This window comes from Erigeron canadensis, chromosome 5 (assembly GCF_010389155.1).
Source record: "Erigeron canadensis isolate Cc75 chromosome 5, C_canadensis_v1, whole genome shotgun sequence".
NCBI classification, from domain to species: Eukaryota; Viridiplantae; Streptophyta; class Magnoliopsida; order Asterales; family Asteraceae; genus Erigeron; species Erigeron canadensis.
In genome coordinates, this window is record NC_057765.1 from 8,186,865 (window position 1) to 8,204,342 (window position 17,478).

Genomic DNA, 17,478 nt, shown 5'->3' on the forward strand with positions numbered 1-17,478 from the left:
GTACTATGGTATTGTGAAAGTAAAGGGGTGAATGTGTTAATTCTCAAACCTAATAGTGTGGTTCTACAGGACTACAACTCTACAGTCTATAGATAATGGAGCTGGAAAAATTTATTATCAAGACAAAACAGTTTTGCTAAGAAAAAACTAGACATGTTTATAGTTTTTGTCACGTCTATACTTGATTGTGATGGTCATCCCGTGAAAGCACAAATTACAATCATCTTATCACCAAAAATGTATTATTTATTTATTTATTTTTTGAAAAAAAAAATTGTTTATTTTGATTTTTTAGAAAACATTTATCTATGTTTTTTATATATGAAACTTAATGTAACCTATATATATATATATATATATATATTATGTATGATTTGAACGTTGGTAACTTGGTATATACACACACCAAGTACTGGTATGCTTTTCAACCAAATAAAAGTATGTCACACTAATACTTGATAAAAGATGTCAAAGGAGTTTAATTTTTTGGGAAGCGATATTTTTAAAATAAAATTTTAACCATTTACACTATTGTAGACGGCTAAAACTTGTTATTCTGTATATGAATATCACTCCTCTATTTTTATTGTTATTATTTTTAAAGAGTTCAAATGATAAATACTAAATGATTGGGATAGTTGTAAAATCTCACCAAAAATCGAAATTCAGATGAGACAACATATATGCATTAAATGGTTTTGCCAAAAGATGCCAATTGTACTTGCCAGATTTTAACTTGCCATCGGCATATCTATGCTGATTTTGTTTGCCAAATGATATGGCCAGTTTTATTGCATGTCAATAATCGTTACCGAATGAATATGATGCCTGCCTCTTCGTTCTTAAATGAAATTAAATTTGCAAGTTGAGACATAAATATATCGTGGCTAGACTATAAACCAATTTTACTATAGAGAAAAAAAAAGGTGATTATATATGAATTGAAATTTTGATTGAGTTGAGATTTTTTGGAGTTGAAGCTCTAGGTCAAACTTAAAATTCGAGCTTGAAATAAGTTCGAACACAATATGCTAAATTGATCCTCATGGTATATATTATCCTATGTTATTAATGGTTTTCAGGCGTTTAAGCTATTTTAACTTTCAAGAAATGTAGACTTTTTTATATTTGTTTCTTTTCTTTTTGTTTTAAAGTTCTTCACTTTATTGCATTTTCTATATGCACCTTTTGTTTTCAATTTGTTGAACCTTCACTATCAAAATACAATTAATCACTATCAAACAAATTCAGTTAAACGTTTTTATCATTCTAGATATTTTGATCTACATAGCACATATATGAAATTTTATAACATACATGCACTCAAATGTCTTTTTTACTTTTCTTTCTTTAATATATAAAGATGATAGCTTTTCTATATCGTCAATTATGAAACTACAAACCCCCGACCTCTTTGTGCATAAAGAAGAAAGTTTTATGGCAACTTAAAATCTTAAATAGACCCTTAAACTTGTAGCTGTAATTCAATGGTATTCATTTATAAGCCAAATTTCCAGTTTTAATTTTATAAAATTTTAGCAACCGTTTTTTAGACATGCATAATTTGTAAGGTATGCTGGCCGGTGCTTGGTCCCTCTTAATCGTCCAATTTCTCCCTTGTAAGATCACCCGAGATAAGACCTTTGAACATATATGTTGTAATTAGGCCTCCTTATTTTAAATTCCTGACTCTGTTTCTATTCTAATGTTTAAAAGACCTTATTATGATCATTCAAAAAGACCAAACAATATTTTTCATTGTAAGTTAAAGGTTTAATTAATTATCTGTTGACATCATTTGTCATGAAATTTTTTTCTTTTATTTTAAAATTTTAATTATTCACATTGCTCTTGACCAAAGAGTACTCTTTAGTTGTCATGAATTTAGTAGTGGGAAGAGTCGGTGAAACCTTATTTATATGAATGATTCATGCCAAATGGTAATTTTGTTATAAGTTCACATCTGAATAAATGTATCATTTAAGGGAAGATATAATAGTAATATACAAATTGACAAAACTCTATCTTGTATAATCTTTGTTCCGGTATATCCTCTTATTGTATGTATACTCATGGATTTAGCTAGGATGTGGGACTTTAAACCTTGACTTATAATACTTATATCGAGATGTGAAATACAAACATTAAATAGTACTCGTACTACTACTCGTACATATATAGTTTTCTTTAACATGTAACTATATTTACTTACATAAACACTTTATTTGTCGATCGTCTAAATTAAAATGTTTGTGGAATAACTATATACGTACATTATTAGAACTCTAAAACTATAAACAAAACAAAAGAAACACTACAAGACAATATCAATGTAACCAAAACTGCAAACGAAAGATCAACTAATTGGTTTTGGTTTATTTATTTGGATTAACAATTCAAAGAAGTTACTGGACGTAGACCTAAATTAAGTCCGATATACAATCTTAAACTACAATACGTACAATGAAATGATATACCTAACTACAAGAACAAAGAATTTAATACGAGTACTATATAAAAACTTTCAAGCTATGTACCATCTCTAACATATATCTTTTTTTAAAAGTATAGATCATTTGCTTGCAACAGGGGATTTAGTTTACATTGGCTTAACCGGATCCGCGCTAGAGAGCCCCCTCATCCTCAATACCTAGTATGATGGGAAAACTCCCAATTAAACCGTCCGAAGACATAACATTTAATTGAGATAAAACCATGTCCCTCTGCAGGACTCAAACCTGCTTCACTGGAGGATTTTATTTGTGAAATTCCTTTAAATGTACTTCCCAGGTCTCGAACTTGAGACATCCAACATGTAAAGCTGGTGCTCAACCATTGAGCTATAGTAAGAAGTACTCTCTAACATATTCTAATTCTAAACCACAAACACGATCTAATTAATTACATATATATAAACATTTAACATTATCCCATGCTCACCGAGTAATTACAAGCCAATGAGAATTAAAATCGATTCTTATAACACTCAAATCCAAAAGTGGTCCAATATAATTTTTAAGGAGGTTCCTAATTATAATTATAATCTAATAATAACCCACAAACATTATCTAATCAAATATGTCCAGTATAACTTAAATATTATCACATGCAATTGAAAATTGTTTTATCTTTAGAGTGAGAGGTTAAGATTCGATCTTCAGTTTATACTAAATGGCATGGGAGCTCAAATTTAACTTCTTTATCTAATGTAACGACGGTCACACAGTATCGTCTCAATGTCTCATCTCTCCATATACTTCGTAAAAATCTGAGGTATAAACGGTTTTTACTTTTTTTTTTTTTTTTATTCTAAATAACGTACTGTTATAGATATTTCATTACACAAGTATAGAACCGCCACACTTATTATATAATTGATACCACACCAATCATTAAATTAAACTATAACATTAATTTAACGTATTATATAATCATGCAAGTCCAAATTCCAAATCCTTAAACGTTAGTTGTCAGTATGGTATAAGAAATGTGAACTTTACACTTGACACTAGATATCCAAATTCTTGTCACGAGACTCCATACACACTATCCATCTAGCACTTTTAATGAGTTTCCATACCCCACTCTACCACCCTATCCTACTCACCAGCTCATGCCTTTCCTCCAACCATCTCTTCCTATAAGTTAGAGCTTTTTTGCAAAACCAAGCTTCACATTTCAGATTGTTATTTTGCTTTTTTCAATGGCTTTGGCTTCATACTTTTTTCTTTTCATTTCAATTCTCACTTTTCATTATTCATCTATTTCCCTTTTTGCTCTTAAAGTTCATCTTGGTGGTGATACAGGCCTCAATTTGGTAAGTTTCATTTTTATTAACTATCTAGCATTCTATTATTCAATTGACCATCACTAAGGTGGTCTAATGTTAAGACAAGTCCAATGGGCCAATTTCAATTAGGGGATTGGTCATAAAGTAGTAAAAGTACTGTCCCTTTTTAAGAGTTTATTATTTAGAGGTCATGATTTCAAAGCTTATGGTATGCATTAACTTTGGTGAATTACTAACTCATTTATTTACAATTAACATCTACTACTTTTTTTAAAATAAAATAAGACAATTCTAATGTTTAAATGAAAGGTCTCAAAAGAGAACTTAATTCGAACCTCATTGTAAACATCTTGAGCTGACTTGGAAAAAAAAATCTAGAATATATTGTTACCAGTATTTTGTCCTCCTACATCTGAGCCAAAGACTGTCATTTCTCAAAAGACCTTTTAATTGAGTGTGTTCAATTATATTTACTTTTTAACACTTACATAGTTTCTTCAATTTTGAATATTTAGTCTAAAGTATGCAGCAAAACATGTGAATCTTCCTTTTGCAAAGGTATACTCGGATGAGATTTTTTTCAATAGACTTTATTTTCTTTAATAACAAATTTTAGTTAAAACATGAAGTAAATATAAATGTATATATTTATATATATTGACAGTGCCACCATTGTTGAGGTATGGAAAGTATTGTGGGATATTATACAGTGGATGTCCAGGAGAGAAACCATGTGATGAACTTGATGCATGTTGTATGAAGCATGATGCCTGCATTTCAGCCAACAATAGTGAGTAGTATTATTTTCTACCAAACTGTCACGTTCTTGTTATTATTTTATTTTTAAAGGAATATCAAAAATTCTTTATTTTAAACCGTCAAACATATTTCATATTATTATGCAAAACAACATTCCTTTAAATGGTGAATAAAATTTACAAATTGACTAGATTTTCTTTTGGCGGCTAAAAAGTCTTCAATGTGTAGCATCTTATATCAAACATGGTAGAATATATTTGATACCTATTTATTTAAATGATAGTTATACTTATATTATTAATTTTTTTAGATTACCAGTTTTGACTAATTAAAAACTCATACAATAAAGAAATTAATGATAAATTAAATACCAATTTATAAGTTACAGGTTCTAATTGAATGATAACTATTTTATAAAAGATACTTATTATCATATTTTATCATAACAAAAATAAATAAAAGATGTTAAAAAATTGTGATGTTTTAATTTTTAATTTTTTTTTTATTATTATAGACATCATATGCATTTGGTAATATCTTTATTTATATATCATAGAATATTAACGATATAAAACTAAATAATTGTAACCATTATTTATTATATTATATGATAAAAAAAAACTATAAAAAGTTATAATATAAAAGGTTGAAAAAAAGTAATTTTTGGAAAATTAAAAAGTTTATTTTTTTTACATAATCATATTATTGAAATAATTCTTTTCTATAATTATAAAGTGTAAGAATTACTTTCATAACTAATGACCATATGTAAATTTATTAAATTAAAATTAAATATAAAAAATAAAAAAAAGTATATGATATTATCATTTTGATTTAATAACTTCAATTAAAACTTGAATTTTATTTAACGGACCAAATTTTTTCGGATTGTAAATTAAAAGTCGTACAGTTATAAAAGTTGTATTTAAAAGAATATGAAATTAAAGATTAAAAAAAAAAAAAAAAGAAGGAAAAGATATCCAAAAGAATACTAATTAGTTATAGATGTTTAAAGTAGTCAACCATAAATGTTCCCCATATAAGAGTTTGACATTTACCCTTAAATATTCATCCACTGTAAGAATTTTCGTTTTCATAAAGTCACATATGTCTAGTCATTCAATTATCTAGATTCGCAAGTTGTACAATATTGAAAAACACCGTTTTATAAAATATGAAACATTTTGTCACTTTTGTCACAAATTGTTAATTTGTGCACTTCTTACCATAAAGGAAACTATAAAGTTCATCATACGTTTTATTATTGAATTGAACCTAACTAGTAACTATTGTGTAGAATTAAGTGCCCGACTGATTTATATTCTTTAAAAAATACATGCAACTGTGTACAAATGCTTGCTGTCTTAGAAAGGTAAAAAAAAAAACTCATAATACTATGTATGTAGTGGGAATATTATTATACCGAAAAATAGTAGCTGAACAAAAACTGAAACTGGCATGTCATTTTAACATTTGGTTTTGGTTTTTGCACTTGGTGCATGAGTTTTGTAAAAGTCAATTTTTTTTAAGGATTTCTGATTATTTTAGCAACTTTTATTTTCAATTCAGCTGCATGCAGAGTATGTATTTATAAGTTTTTTTTTTAATTATATTTTTCAAAAAGTTAAAGTTAGTCATATTGATCAGTATCTCAATATCTTATACTTTTAACTTATAACATCAATAAAGAATACCTCATTTTATAAAATTTTGTTTTTGCAATATATGGATTGATTGGACATGTAATTCGTAGTTTTACTTTTTTTTTTTAAGGGAAAGTTTAATTCGTAGTTTTACGTACCACATGATAAAGAAGAATCAAAACGTATACGTTTTTTAGCACGCCAATTTACATGATATAAAGTTTGTTACATGTACTGTGTAGACATCAACTCATGCAATAATTGCTTATTGTGTTTATGCTAAATTATTATTATTATTATTTTTCTTGAAAAGTAAGTAATTATCCTAAAATATCTATGGTGTGCATTTAATATATGAGATACAATATCCATGGTCTATTTTTTGTATTTCTATTTTTAAAAAAGCAAACTATTTTTAAATTAAAAATCTTGGTATCAAACAAGTACTTGACAACCAAAAGAAAAGAGTACAAAACAAATACAATTACATTAACTAGGAAAAATTAGGACTACAAAATCTTGGTAACTTTGAGCTTGAACTACGGGAAATGTAAACTGAGTGGAAAACTCACGCCATATATGAAAGCAAGACATGAGAAAAACCCCGCCCACAAAGACCGAGTCACCACCCAAGAGATGAACACGAATCACACAAAAAAAAGAGGATTTTGAAACTATTTGTTGCTCAAAGCATGAATCTTGCGACATCTACTGGAAATCCACATATATGATTGAGTTACCACGAGATCAAACAGTAAGTTCGAAATTCTTATTACCATTAGAAAAGATCTTTGTTTCGATGTTTCTAAATTACCCAAATCGAACAAGAAAATATAGCCTCAATGCAAGATTTCTTTATAGAGTTAACTTGCGCAACCATCAACAACTTGAATTTAAATATCGTCAAGTTAAAAAAATAATAATAAAAGATAAAGTTAAAATTGATTTGAATTTTCTTTGCTCGATCCGTTTTTCTACAACTTCCAATAATTCCAAAACAAATAATTTACTTCAAGTTGTTAGCGAAATGAAACATCTCTGTCCTGATGTATAAGTTTATCCTACAAGTATCCATGTACCCATTTTTATATAGTGGATCGATAGAAAAAATTGGTATTAACAATGTATTTTTAATCAATTGAGACCTATATATGCAAGACAATTCCATTATTTTGACAATGAAGACTTACCAAATATACAATAAATAAATCTACCAGACTCGTTTTTATTGAGGGCTGGTGGTTCAGATATTAATGTCTCTGCTCACTTTTCTCCATTTAGGCATTTATTTATTGAATATTAGTGCTCAGGTCTGTTTAATGGATGTGTAGCCTCAATATATATTAATCAAAGCTATAAAATTAGAATTCAAGTATATTAAATACCTATGACCAATATCATGATTTAATTAATACGAAAACTAAAGAAGGAAACATATGAAAATTAACTCCATATAATTATTGATTCCAGATTATCTTTTTTTTTTTCCAACTTTAGTTAAATAAAAAATTTGCATTTTGTTATATCTAAACTTACTATAAACACAAACAATAATTTTAGACTAAACGATTTAGAGTTAAACTTAACAAAAAAGGGAAACAAAATGTGTACAATATATAATTTGAAAAATACATATCAATTTATCAACAAAGACCATCTCGAATGTTTTGATTTTTTTTCCGGGTTGTTCCAATCCGAAACAGTCCATACATACACAACACGGAGTCGTAGATGATGGTTAACATGTGTTGGCTTAAGATCTTCAAGATGAACTAATGTGGTCTTATTTTTTGTTGTTGAAGAAGAAGCCATAATGAACAACAAACTAAATTAAAAGACATATAATAATAATAATAATAATAATAATAATAATGATGATGATGATGATGATGATGATGATGATGATAATGATAACAATAATTTAAGTTCATAATATATTGAATTTCATAAAAGTGATGATCTTTAAAAATAAAAAACGTGTTACCTGGTATAGGAGAAGGTCGAACCTTTTGGTAGTCAGACTTTTTTTTTTTGGTTTGGTTGTAGGTTTTTTTTTTTTTCTGACAATATGTGAGGGTTATTTCCTAGGTTATATATATATAATATATAATATATATAATTTTTGGAAGACTTTTAAGTATAAAAAAATTATTCTATTAATAATAAGGTCGGCATTTAGATTTAATAATTATTAAAAAAATTAGAGAATTAATGTGGATGGAGCTTTAACATCAAGGAGGGGGATTAAGGGTGCCAAATGTACCCCCAACTCCCTCTTTTAATTATATTATTATAAATACCATCTTAAAATATACACATGTTAGGAAAATTATGATTTCTGTCACTGAATTTGACACGATTTATACCTTTCATCTTTGAAGTAAAAAATAGCAAAGAAAATCTAATGTTCACAATTTTTGCAGTTTTTGTTCCCGCGACTTAATACGTTACTATACTTTAAGTTGCTTCGCGTATGATACTTCAGGGCAAGAAAGTCTTTGACATTTTTTGTAAGTGTAAATTGCAGTTTTTGCCTCTCAATTTGTAAAAATTTGCAAGTTTTCATCCAATGAATAAAAAAATATTCTTTGTATGATTTTTTCAAAAAACCTTCTTATCAAAAAAATTTGATTTTCTTCCTTTTTTAAAAGGTTTCTTTGAATTTTCTTTTTCAAAAGTTAGTTTTATATTCATTGAAAGATTTTTTTGTTTTAAATTTTCAAAGTTTTTATTTTTTAAGTTTGACCTCAAATATATTTTTATTAGTTATATTATGTTTGATGAAAATTATTACCAAATAAATATATGGATAAGAATTCGGCAACATCTTTTCTCCATTTTCGTTTATTATATTGTTATTATTTCTAATTTATGTAATATAATCAGAAATTAATAAGAAATTATCTGACTATATCAAATATAATTTTTTAAAATATTAATCTTATAAAAATGGTTATTTGCATTAGTTAATAATATTAAAAAATGAACATATAAAACAATAATAAACTATAAAATAATTAAACCATATAAGGTTTTTTTTTTGTTGTGAGATGATAAAACTAATTTCTGAAATGATAAAATTATGAATAATATTTCAAACAAATAATATAACAAAAAAGAAGGAAACAAAATCTTCTTAAAATATATGTTTTTTTCAAAATGTCATAAAATGATTATAATTTATCCAAGAAATGAAAATACAAATTTTGACAACTTGAGGAATGAAAAATGCAACTTAACTTGCGAACAATGTAGAAAGATTTTATTGCTCTCACGTGTTACTCACGTGAAACAACTTAACGGTAGAAAAGTAATGTTCTTAGTTGTGATGACGAAAATCGAAAAAATCGTCAACTTTAGGAATTTTTTTGCCATTTTTTCGAGATATGAATCGTGTAAAATTTAAGGACAAAACTTGTAATTTTCCCTGGCTATGAAAGGTGGGCAGTGTGTCGATTTTTAAGTGATTAATAAATAGCTTCTAGAGTAAGGTGTATAATTATCGTTGTGTGATAAAAATATGTGATACATGTTTTGAATGTAAAGTGATTTTCATTTTGTATGTATTTGTCTCATGTTTTTTTTTTAATTGATTTAATTACCTAATCAATTCTCAATTTTTTTTTTACATGTATACATGCATATTCTTTCGAGGTCATTAAAGTCTCTTGTGTCATTGTGTGTTAACCCGCACTTGTCGAATGTCGATCTTGGCTACTAAGTAAGGCTGTAAACGAACTGAACAGTTCACAAACAGTTCATGAATCGTTCGCCGAGAAGTTCGTTCGTGTTCGTTCGTTTAGTTAAATGAACGAACATGAACAAAGCTCTCGTTCGTTCATTTTCGTTCGTGAACATTCGATAATCTGTTTGTGAACGTTCGTTCATTTATGTTCATGAACCGTCGTTCGTGAACAATAACTTGTTTATGTTCTTGAACATTTGTTCGTTATGTTCATTTACAAATATAAATATTTTCTTTATAATATATATATATATTATTAATACCTAACTATTTAAGAAAAAGTTTAAATAAAAATACTTGAATTATAAATATTTCGCTCATTTGTGTTCTTTCATTAGTGTTCATTCGTTTGTGTTCGTGAACAGTCGTTCATGAACACAAACGAACGAACACGAACAAGTCATTTTGTTCGTTTATTTGTTCGTGAACTGTTCGTTAAGTTAAACGAACGAACATGAACAAGGTCACGTTCGTGTTCGTTTGGTTCGTTTACAGCTCTACTACCAAGTGAAGGTCTCCTATATATGTAAGACGAATTTTTTTACATAGAATAAGCCCATAAGGCCATAATGGTTGGACTAGATCTAAGTAAAGTGGGCGACCTTCAAAAATCTAATTTTCCGAACGACCCAACCATTACTTTTATCTTTTTATAATTTTATTTAACATTAACATTTGTAGGTAGTTATTGTTATTGATATAACATTTGTCGTCATTTCTAATAACTTGTCTCCATAAAAGATAAATTCCTTAAGCTAGTTTTTGGGGCCGTACTTTGTGAACCTTATACAAACAAAAATCATTTCGAACTTAGCGTTCTTATAATATGTAATATATCTATATTGATGTTTTCCAGATAACTACTTGAGTGAGGTATGCAACAAGGGATTGTTGGATTGTGTACAAAGATTCAAGAAAGCAGGAAGCAGAACATTTAAAGGAAACACATGTGATGTTAATGATGTCACAACCACCATTAGTGCTGTTATGGATGCTGCAGTTCTTGCGGGAAGATATATTCATAAACCATAATTGGCTTCAAAACCTCACTATATATCCAAGTATGAGGCCCATCGGTCTAGTGCCTTGTAACGATTGGCCCATGTTGTGATGACCCTGGAATGGACTAGACTTAACTAAGTTCATTAATATTTAATTCTTTTATAACTATATAATCAATCTACTTTACAACGATAGATTTTATTTGGAGTAGCATTGAAACGCACAAGACTTCAGTGAATGGGCCGATGGGCCCTAATGCCTGGTTTGGGCCCTATTATCTTTTTGCCTAAAGATTTTAGCCAAAGCTAAATTAAAATATGTTCGAACTAAAAAGTTATATAAACATGAATAAACTGTTGGACAGAACTATAAACTAGTTTATTACTATATTTTTATAGATTATAATTTTGGTAAATTATTATTATTTTTTCGTTTTTTGTGCTTGCTTTGGTTTAAATGACAGCACATTAAACAATTTTTGTTCCTGCCACTAAGCAAGTTGCCAACTATCCTCTAACTTGCTAATTTCCCTCCAGAACTGCTTTATTTTAAAAAAAATATATAAACGTGTTATTGCATATTTCTATCAAGATTATGTGCTATCTATACAGTGACGGCTTAAGGTTTTTTGAGGCCTCAAACGGTATCAATTTTTGAGGCCTGATTCATTACCATATAAATTAGAGTAAAAGAGAAAAACAAAAAAAAAAGTAACTTGATTTTTATTATAAACTATATGTGTCTACCTCTGTACCTATATGAAAAGGTCACATGTACTTTTCGACTCTTAGAATGAAGGAAATATAACATGACTCAACTAATTGATAAAACAGAACATGAAAAATGAAGTCAAGAAAAAGGCCAATTCATTATTCAGTATTAACAATAATTCCAACCTAAACAATGAATAATGTATCACACACATAACATATTCATTTTATTTGTACACAATCATATAGTTAGAGGACACAAAGTTACATAATTGCTTGTCATAAGAGTTTCCATGCCTTGCCTCCGTTCAAGTTAAACTTTTTCAACCTACCAAAAATCATAACGACAATCAACACTAGCTTTCCTTGATCACTCCATTTTCCTGAAAAACCATACCACTTGTTTTCACAGTTTCCATCTCGATATAGCCGGCGATCGCAGCTATAGCCTGTTGAGAATCCGACGTTTCCATATGCACTGCCACAAATTAAAATCCAACATTATTCCATGTAGATAGTTAGAACTTTAAACTAAAACAATAAAGATAACTTAATACGAAGTAAATGATTCAATTATTCAAGAAATTGATCGTGTAAATAATTGCTATATATTATGTTAATTTGTTGGACAATACCCGGGTAACATAATTAGTTGGAATAAAAAGTGAATATAAAATTTTGTCCGATATATTATAAGGTCCAATTAGAATATTAAGCGTAAGCAACAATTTCTGTATAGTAAGCATCGAAAAATTCTGATTCCTTCAAACTTTTCATGAACTTTCACTTACTTATTATAGTATTATCTTTCCTTGAGAAAAACATTCGCATACCACATCGCCCTCTCTAATGGGACATTTTGAACCTTTAGAAATAACGGAATGTTCAAGATAATAAACAATATTGGTAGGAGGAGACCCTTTTGACTAAAGTGAATTTTCAAGATATAATTAAATATTATTACTAATAATTAAAGAGATCATCTACAAAAAAAGTTGGAACAAATAATGGGTAATTATTCGCAGAGAGGGTCGATCGGCTCCATTTGCATATATTTTTTTTTATCCAAAACATACTTAATTTTAAACTACTTCGAATGTTTAAGATGAACCAAATTTGATGCAACGGTTTTAGGTTAACTTAGCTAATAAAGCATATATGGCCATTTGGGTATAGTAATGATGTTCTCTACTAAGTCCTAATAAAGCCTCATAATAAATCAAAAGACAATATTATAAGATTAATCAATAGATTCCACATATCGTGAGCTTGTGGTATTAAGAGATTTATAGATAACCAACCATCAATAAATCATTGATATTTGAGGGAACAATTGCAGAGTCTGAAATTTTGAAATAATTACTGGGGTTGTCTTCCGGAGTTAAGCGATGAGTTGGGTAAGCTTAAAACTTAAAAGTCTTGAATTTAAATATTGGTGTTATCAAAATACTGACATGACTAGAGATAACGTCTTTTTTTAAGAATAAGTTTTCCTTGGACATGAAGGTGGTTATATAAAAAGACAACACCGGTGAACCCAAATTTATCGTTAGAAAATATAGGGAAACATTTCAGGAGGAAATTAATATGGCTCACCATATATAATTTCAAGTTCATTTCAATAAAAGAGATAGAGATTAATTAATGATACCTTATGACTTCAATCACAATGTTCAAAACATTGAAGTTGAGAGGATCTTTAACCATGTGTTTCCTCTCTGTTATGCAAACAAGTATGATGAAGATCGTCAAATATGAGAGTTGTGAGAAGATTAAGTTCTCTTTAACTTTGCTGCTTATTTTACTCCCTTGTTCACAACTCTCTTCCGCTATTGGTAGGAAAGTGGTATATGGTGGAAGATACCTACAAAATTAATCATAAAAATGCCTTAGTTTTAACCATCTATAGTCTGTCTTTAAAATTTTTATATTCAAATAACATTAGTTGCATTGATCATCAATAATCAATCAATCAATAACTTTTCAAGGGATTAATCACGGGAACATCAATATACTTTTCCATTTGTACACGGTTACTCATCATACTTTTTTAATGATGAGGTTTACCCACATACTCTTTTTTTTGTACACGGTTGACCCAAAGTTGACCGATTTACCTGCGATAGTCGGTAATATTGGTCAACCGTGTACAAAAAAAAAAGTACGTGAGTAAACCTCATCAATAAAAAAAGTATAATGGGCAACCGTGTACAAATGGGAAAATACATTGTTCTTCCGTGATTAATCCCTTTTTTTAATGGTAACTAATAGAATACGTCCTTAACCATTCAGGGTCCAGTCAAACCAAGATAGTTGAGTTGTTTTAACCGGGCCGCATTATAAGTATGCATTTTAGAAAAAACCCAATAGGCCCAGCCCATCGAATGGGGTTAACAAAGATTAAACCTTCACCTTTTGGGCAAAGCCTGATTGTCTAGTCGGTTACTTCTTTGATTATTTACTAATCAATCAATCAATAATAATAGGGAAGTGATATTAGTACTACAATAATAGATGAATTAACCACAACTTTGCATCACATATTTATACATTATACAGCGAAGGTTATATATTGTGGTAGATTTATCTATTTATATGGTACATTTATCAATTCCTACATGGGTATTACTTTATGGACACATTATGGGAGTTGCCAAATAAATTATTTACAGTAAATATATAAAACAAACATCACAAAGTAAAAACTGATGGTTCGGCCTTCGTTGATGAAGTTTTTTCTTGTGTCTTTAGTGTTATAATTGGCACAAGTTTTTTCAACTTTTTTGCAAACTTCGCAGCTAAAGCCTCGAGTAGGATCTAGATGTGTAATTGTTGTATTCTAGATTGTTTGTATTGTACTTTTTGACCGCTAGCATATTGCTAGTTGGTTGTAGTTTATTTAATAAGAAAAAAATGTCGTTCCAAAAAAAAGGAAAATGCTAAATGAAACCCTTAGGGCTTTACTTAACGTGCATAAAAAGGTTGTACGTTTTTATATCAAAAGTTCAGCCCCTGATTTTTATGGTAAGTGTACAACTATTTAATGCACCTTAACGAAAGCGCTAAGGGCTTTGTTTAGCAAAACAAAACAAAAAAAATAATAATAAGTTCTTTATTATATATGTATAGATCTTTACTATTTACTTCCATCTAAACATGTTAGTTGGTCGAAAAATGATGCTTATGTTGACCAGTATTCCTTTTGAAGTGTAAATTAGATCTAGGGACCAACTTCTACATAATGCTTTGGTGCATCAATTCTTAAATGGAAGTTATTTCAACACATTATATCCTGATTCTGATGATACCTTTAATTTATGAGATGTTGTACTGTACTTATAATTTAATATGATTGTACCTTTTCTCAAAAACAAAGTTTAGTTGATACCTCAATTGTAATCAAAAGCAGTTGTTAATAATATTATCAATGGAGAAAGAGAGACTAACATCATTACGACGAACAAAACCAATACAGCAGCGCTGACCGTGGAGAGGTCAACTATTGATTCACCGGTGTGTCGTGTGTTCACTGTCTGAAACAAACTTCCAACAAATTTTTGGTAGACATTTAGGCCTTCCAAAGAGACAGAATTCCACTCCATGGACGAAAACAGAACAAATTGCACCAAGATAATAGCTAAGACCGTGATCACAAGAAGGGACGAATGTATGTAAGAAAGAAGATGATGGTAACCAACTAATTTAGAGTTCTTTAACAAGTAGCTAGTTTCGGCCTTGTTAGTGAATTTTCCAATGACCCATATCGAAAACCTTAAAAAAGGAGGGTACAAAGTGTTGCCTAAAAGGACTTGAGGAATGAGAATTAACAACAAACCAGAATTTTTGATGAAAGGAATCATGTTTTCCTTAGTTGGAACAAAGCCACAATTAGCAAAGGTTGAAACTATGGTAAAGATGGAGAAAATGAGTGCATTTAGACCCTTTTGCTTGAGTACATTTTTGGCACTAGAAATGACATTTAAGTATATCAAAACTGAGACCACACCCAAAAATTGGACTAATACTAGGTACAAGAATACTACAAGGCACAAAAACTTGAAGGATTTGTACTTCAAATCTTCCATATCGACATCGGATGATGTAGAGACAGTTTCACAACAAAAACTATTAGCTTTTGAACTTTTTAAGTCACTGATTGTTATGTAATTTAGCTCCATATTATCTTCAAAGCAAGATTGTTTGTTGATGTAACTTATAGAAGGATCAAGTTTGTTACCATCTTTAGGAGAAACCTTTAGAAAGAACTTACGAATGTAGAGTGCAATCATTGAAAGGAAAACCTCACCACCAATAAACATAAGAATTGTCAAAATGACAAGTTGTGAATTAGAGAAAACCTCCATTTCTATAGTTGACATGCTAGAAACGGTAGCGGCTGAGACTGACATGAAGAATAGGTCCAAGTTCTTAGGGATGAAAGTGTTAGAATTTGTATCTAATGAATGCAGGACAAGAAATCCTAATGACGAAATAAAGAGAAAATAGAACAATTCTAATGAAAATCGATTTCCACGAAGATGAAACCATGTGAATCGACAAAAACATGAACAACTACAAAGTTGTTCTAGTCTCTTGCCTATATAGGAAAATAGTGGCATGAGTTTTGGCACGTAGAAGTTGCAAAAAAAAATGTATATGTGGAATTGAGAGGGAAGACTGAGTGATTTGATTCATAGTTTGGAGCTTTATACACAAAAGAAGTGATACTCTTAATGTATACACTGTTTGATACATTATATATACACATATAACTAGTTTATACTGTAACAGTTGTATACTTGTATGTTGTCGTGAACTAATAAAAACCACGATAGCTTGATCATTTTGCATAATTGTAGTAATAAAAACCACACGACGGTAAGAACACTTTTAAAATAATAACGGTGAGAACATTTAAAAACATCATTTTGATGCATTAAAAGTCGATAAAACTAACATAGTACATAACTTATTATCATTATTTAAGTGTTTTATAACACATTGATCCGTCGAAATAAAAAAAATCACGTTTTTTGTTAGATGCATCATTTTGATGAATATGCATCCAAGATGGATGCACAAAACAAAAAACATAATTTTTTCGATTTTGACAGACCAATGTGTTGTTAAACACTTAAATAATGATAATTAGTTATACATTATATTAGTTTTATAGACTTTTAATGCATCAAAATGAAGTTTTTAAGTGTTCACACCGTATTCTTATTTTAAGGGTGTTCTAATTTGATTTGCCTCCTATCTATACTATCTTATAATAATTATCACTTTCTCTCTCATAAAAGTGTTAAATGTAAAATTACCATTTTACCATTGATAAATTAATTTACATCATCAATCCCTTATTTTCTAAAATATATCCACTACCCCTTTACATCAATTACATTAAATCAATTACTTACATCCACCACCAATAACAGTTTGTCACCACCACGACCGACGTCACCACCAAACCACCGCCGCATCGCGCCGGTACGATGCTAGTATATATATATATTCCTTATACAACATGTTGTCACCTCCTTAAAATTAAGAACTTGATATGCCTAAATTACCCCTATCTTTTATTCATTAGTTTGAATATCATCACCTAATATACATATAATATCCTTAAATGTCAATCACTCATTTTCTTCCCTCTCCTTAAATCTCAACCACTCATTTTTTTTTCTCTCCTCCATAAATCATTTTGTTCCAATAATTCATTCAAAAAATTTTATCTCAAAAACCGGCGTACATCGATAAATTAAAAAAGTTATATGGGTATTTTAGAGAGGTCATTCGATATATTTTCGATGAATTTTTAAATCC

General features: G+C 29.1%; 2 protein-coding genes across 2 annotated transcripts; one reads left to right on the forward strand and one right to left on the reverse strand.

The window, feature by feature from the left end:
* Positions 1-3,622: 3,622 nt before the first annotated feature.
* On the forward strand, positions 3,623-11,107 carry LOC122600444 (phospholipase A2-alpha). The gene is made up of 4 exons (XM_043773155.1): positions 3,623-3,817; positions 4,306-4,348; positions 4,455-4,580; positions 10,794-11,107. The coding sequence occupies exons 1-4, from the start codon at positions 3,704-3,706 to the stop codon at positions 10,967-10,969; spliced, it is 459 nt and encodes a 152-aa protein (XP_043629090.1). The 5' UTR covers positions 3,623-3,703; the 3' UTR covers positions 10,970-11,107.
* Positions 11,108-11,776: 669 nt separating this feature from the next.
* LOC122599943 (sodium transporter HKT1-like) lies at positions 11,777-16,328 on the reverse strand. The gene is made up of 3 exons (XM_043772563.1): positions 15,097-16,328; positions 13,301-13,513; positions 11,777-12,127 (listed from the first exon to the last, which is right to left on the reverse strand). The coding sequence occupies exons 1-3, from the start codon at positions 16,266-16,268 to the stop codon at positions 11,929-11,931; spliced, it is 1,584 nt and encodes a 527-aa protein (XP_043628498.1). The 5' UTR covers positions 16,269-16,328; the 3' UTR covers positions 11,777-11,928.
* Between the last annotated feature and the right edge of the window lie 1,150 nt (positions 16,329-17,478).

Coding starts and splice junctions, on each gene's coding strand:
- LOC122599943 (XM_043772563.1), bottom strand. CDS start 16,268: ATGCCACTATTTTCCTATATAGGCAAGAGACTAGAACAACTTTGTAGT. Junction 13,514..15,096: donor GTTTTGTTCGTCGTAATGAT/GTTAGTCTCTCT, acceptor TTAATTTTGTAG/GTATCTTCCACCATATACCA. Junction 12,128..13,300: donor ATTGTGATTGAAGTCATAAG/GTATCATTAATT, acceptor AATTTGTGGCAG/TGCATATGGAAACGTCGGAT.
- LOC122600444 (XM_043773155.1), top strand. CDS start 3,704: ATGGCTTTGGCTTCATACTTTTTTCTTTTCATTTCAATTCTCACTTTT. Junction 3,818..4,305: donor GTGATACAGGCCTCAATTTG/GTAAGTTTCATT, acceptor TTGAATATTTAG/TCTAAAGTATGCAGCAAAAC. Junction 4,581..10,793: donor CTGCATTTCAGCCAACAATA/GTGAGTAGTATT, acceptor GATGTTTTCCAG/ATAACTACTTGAGTGAGGTA.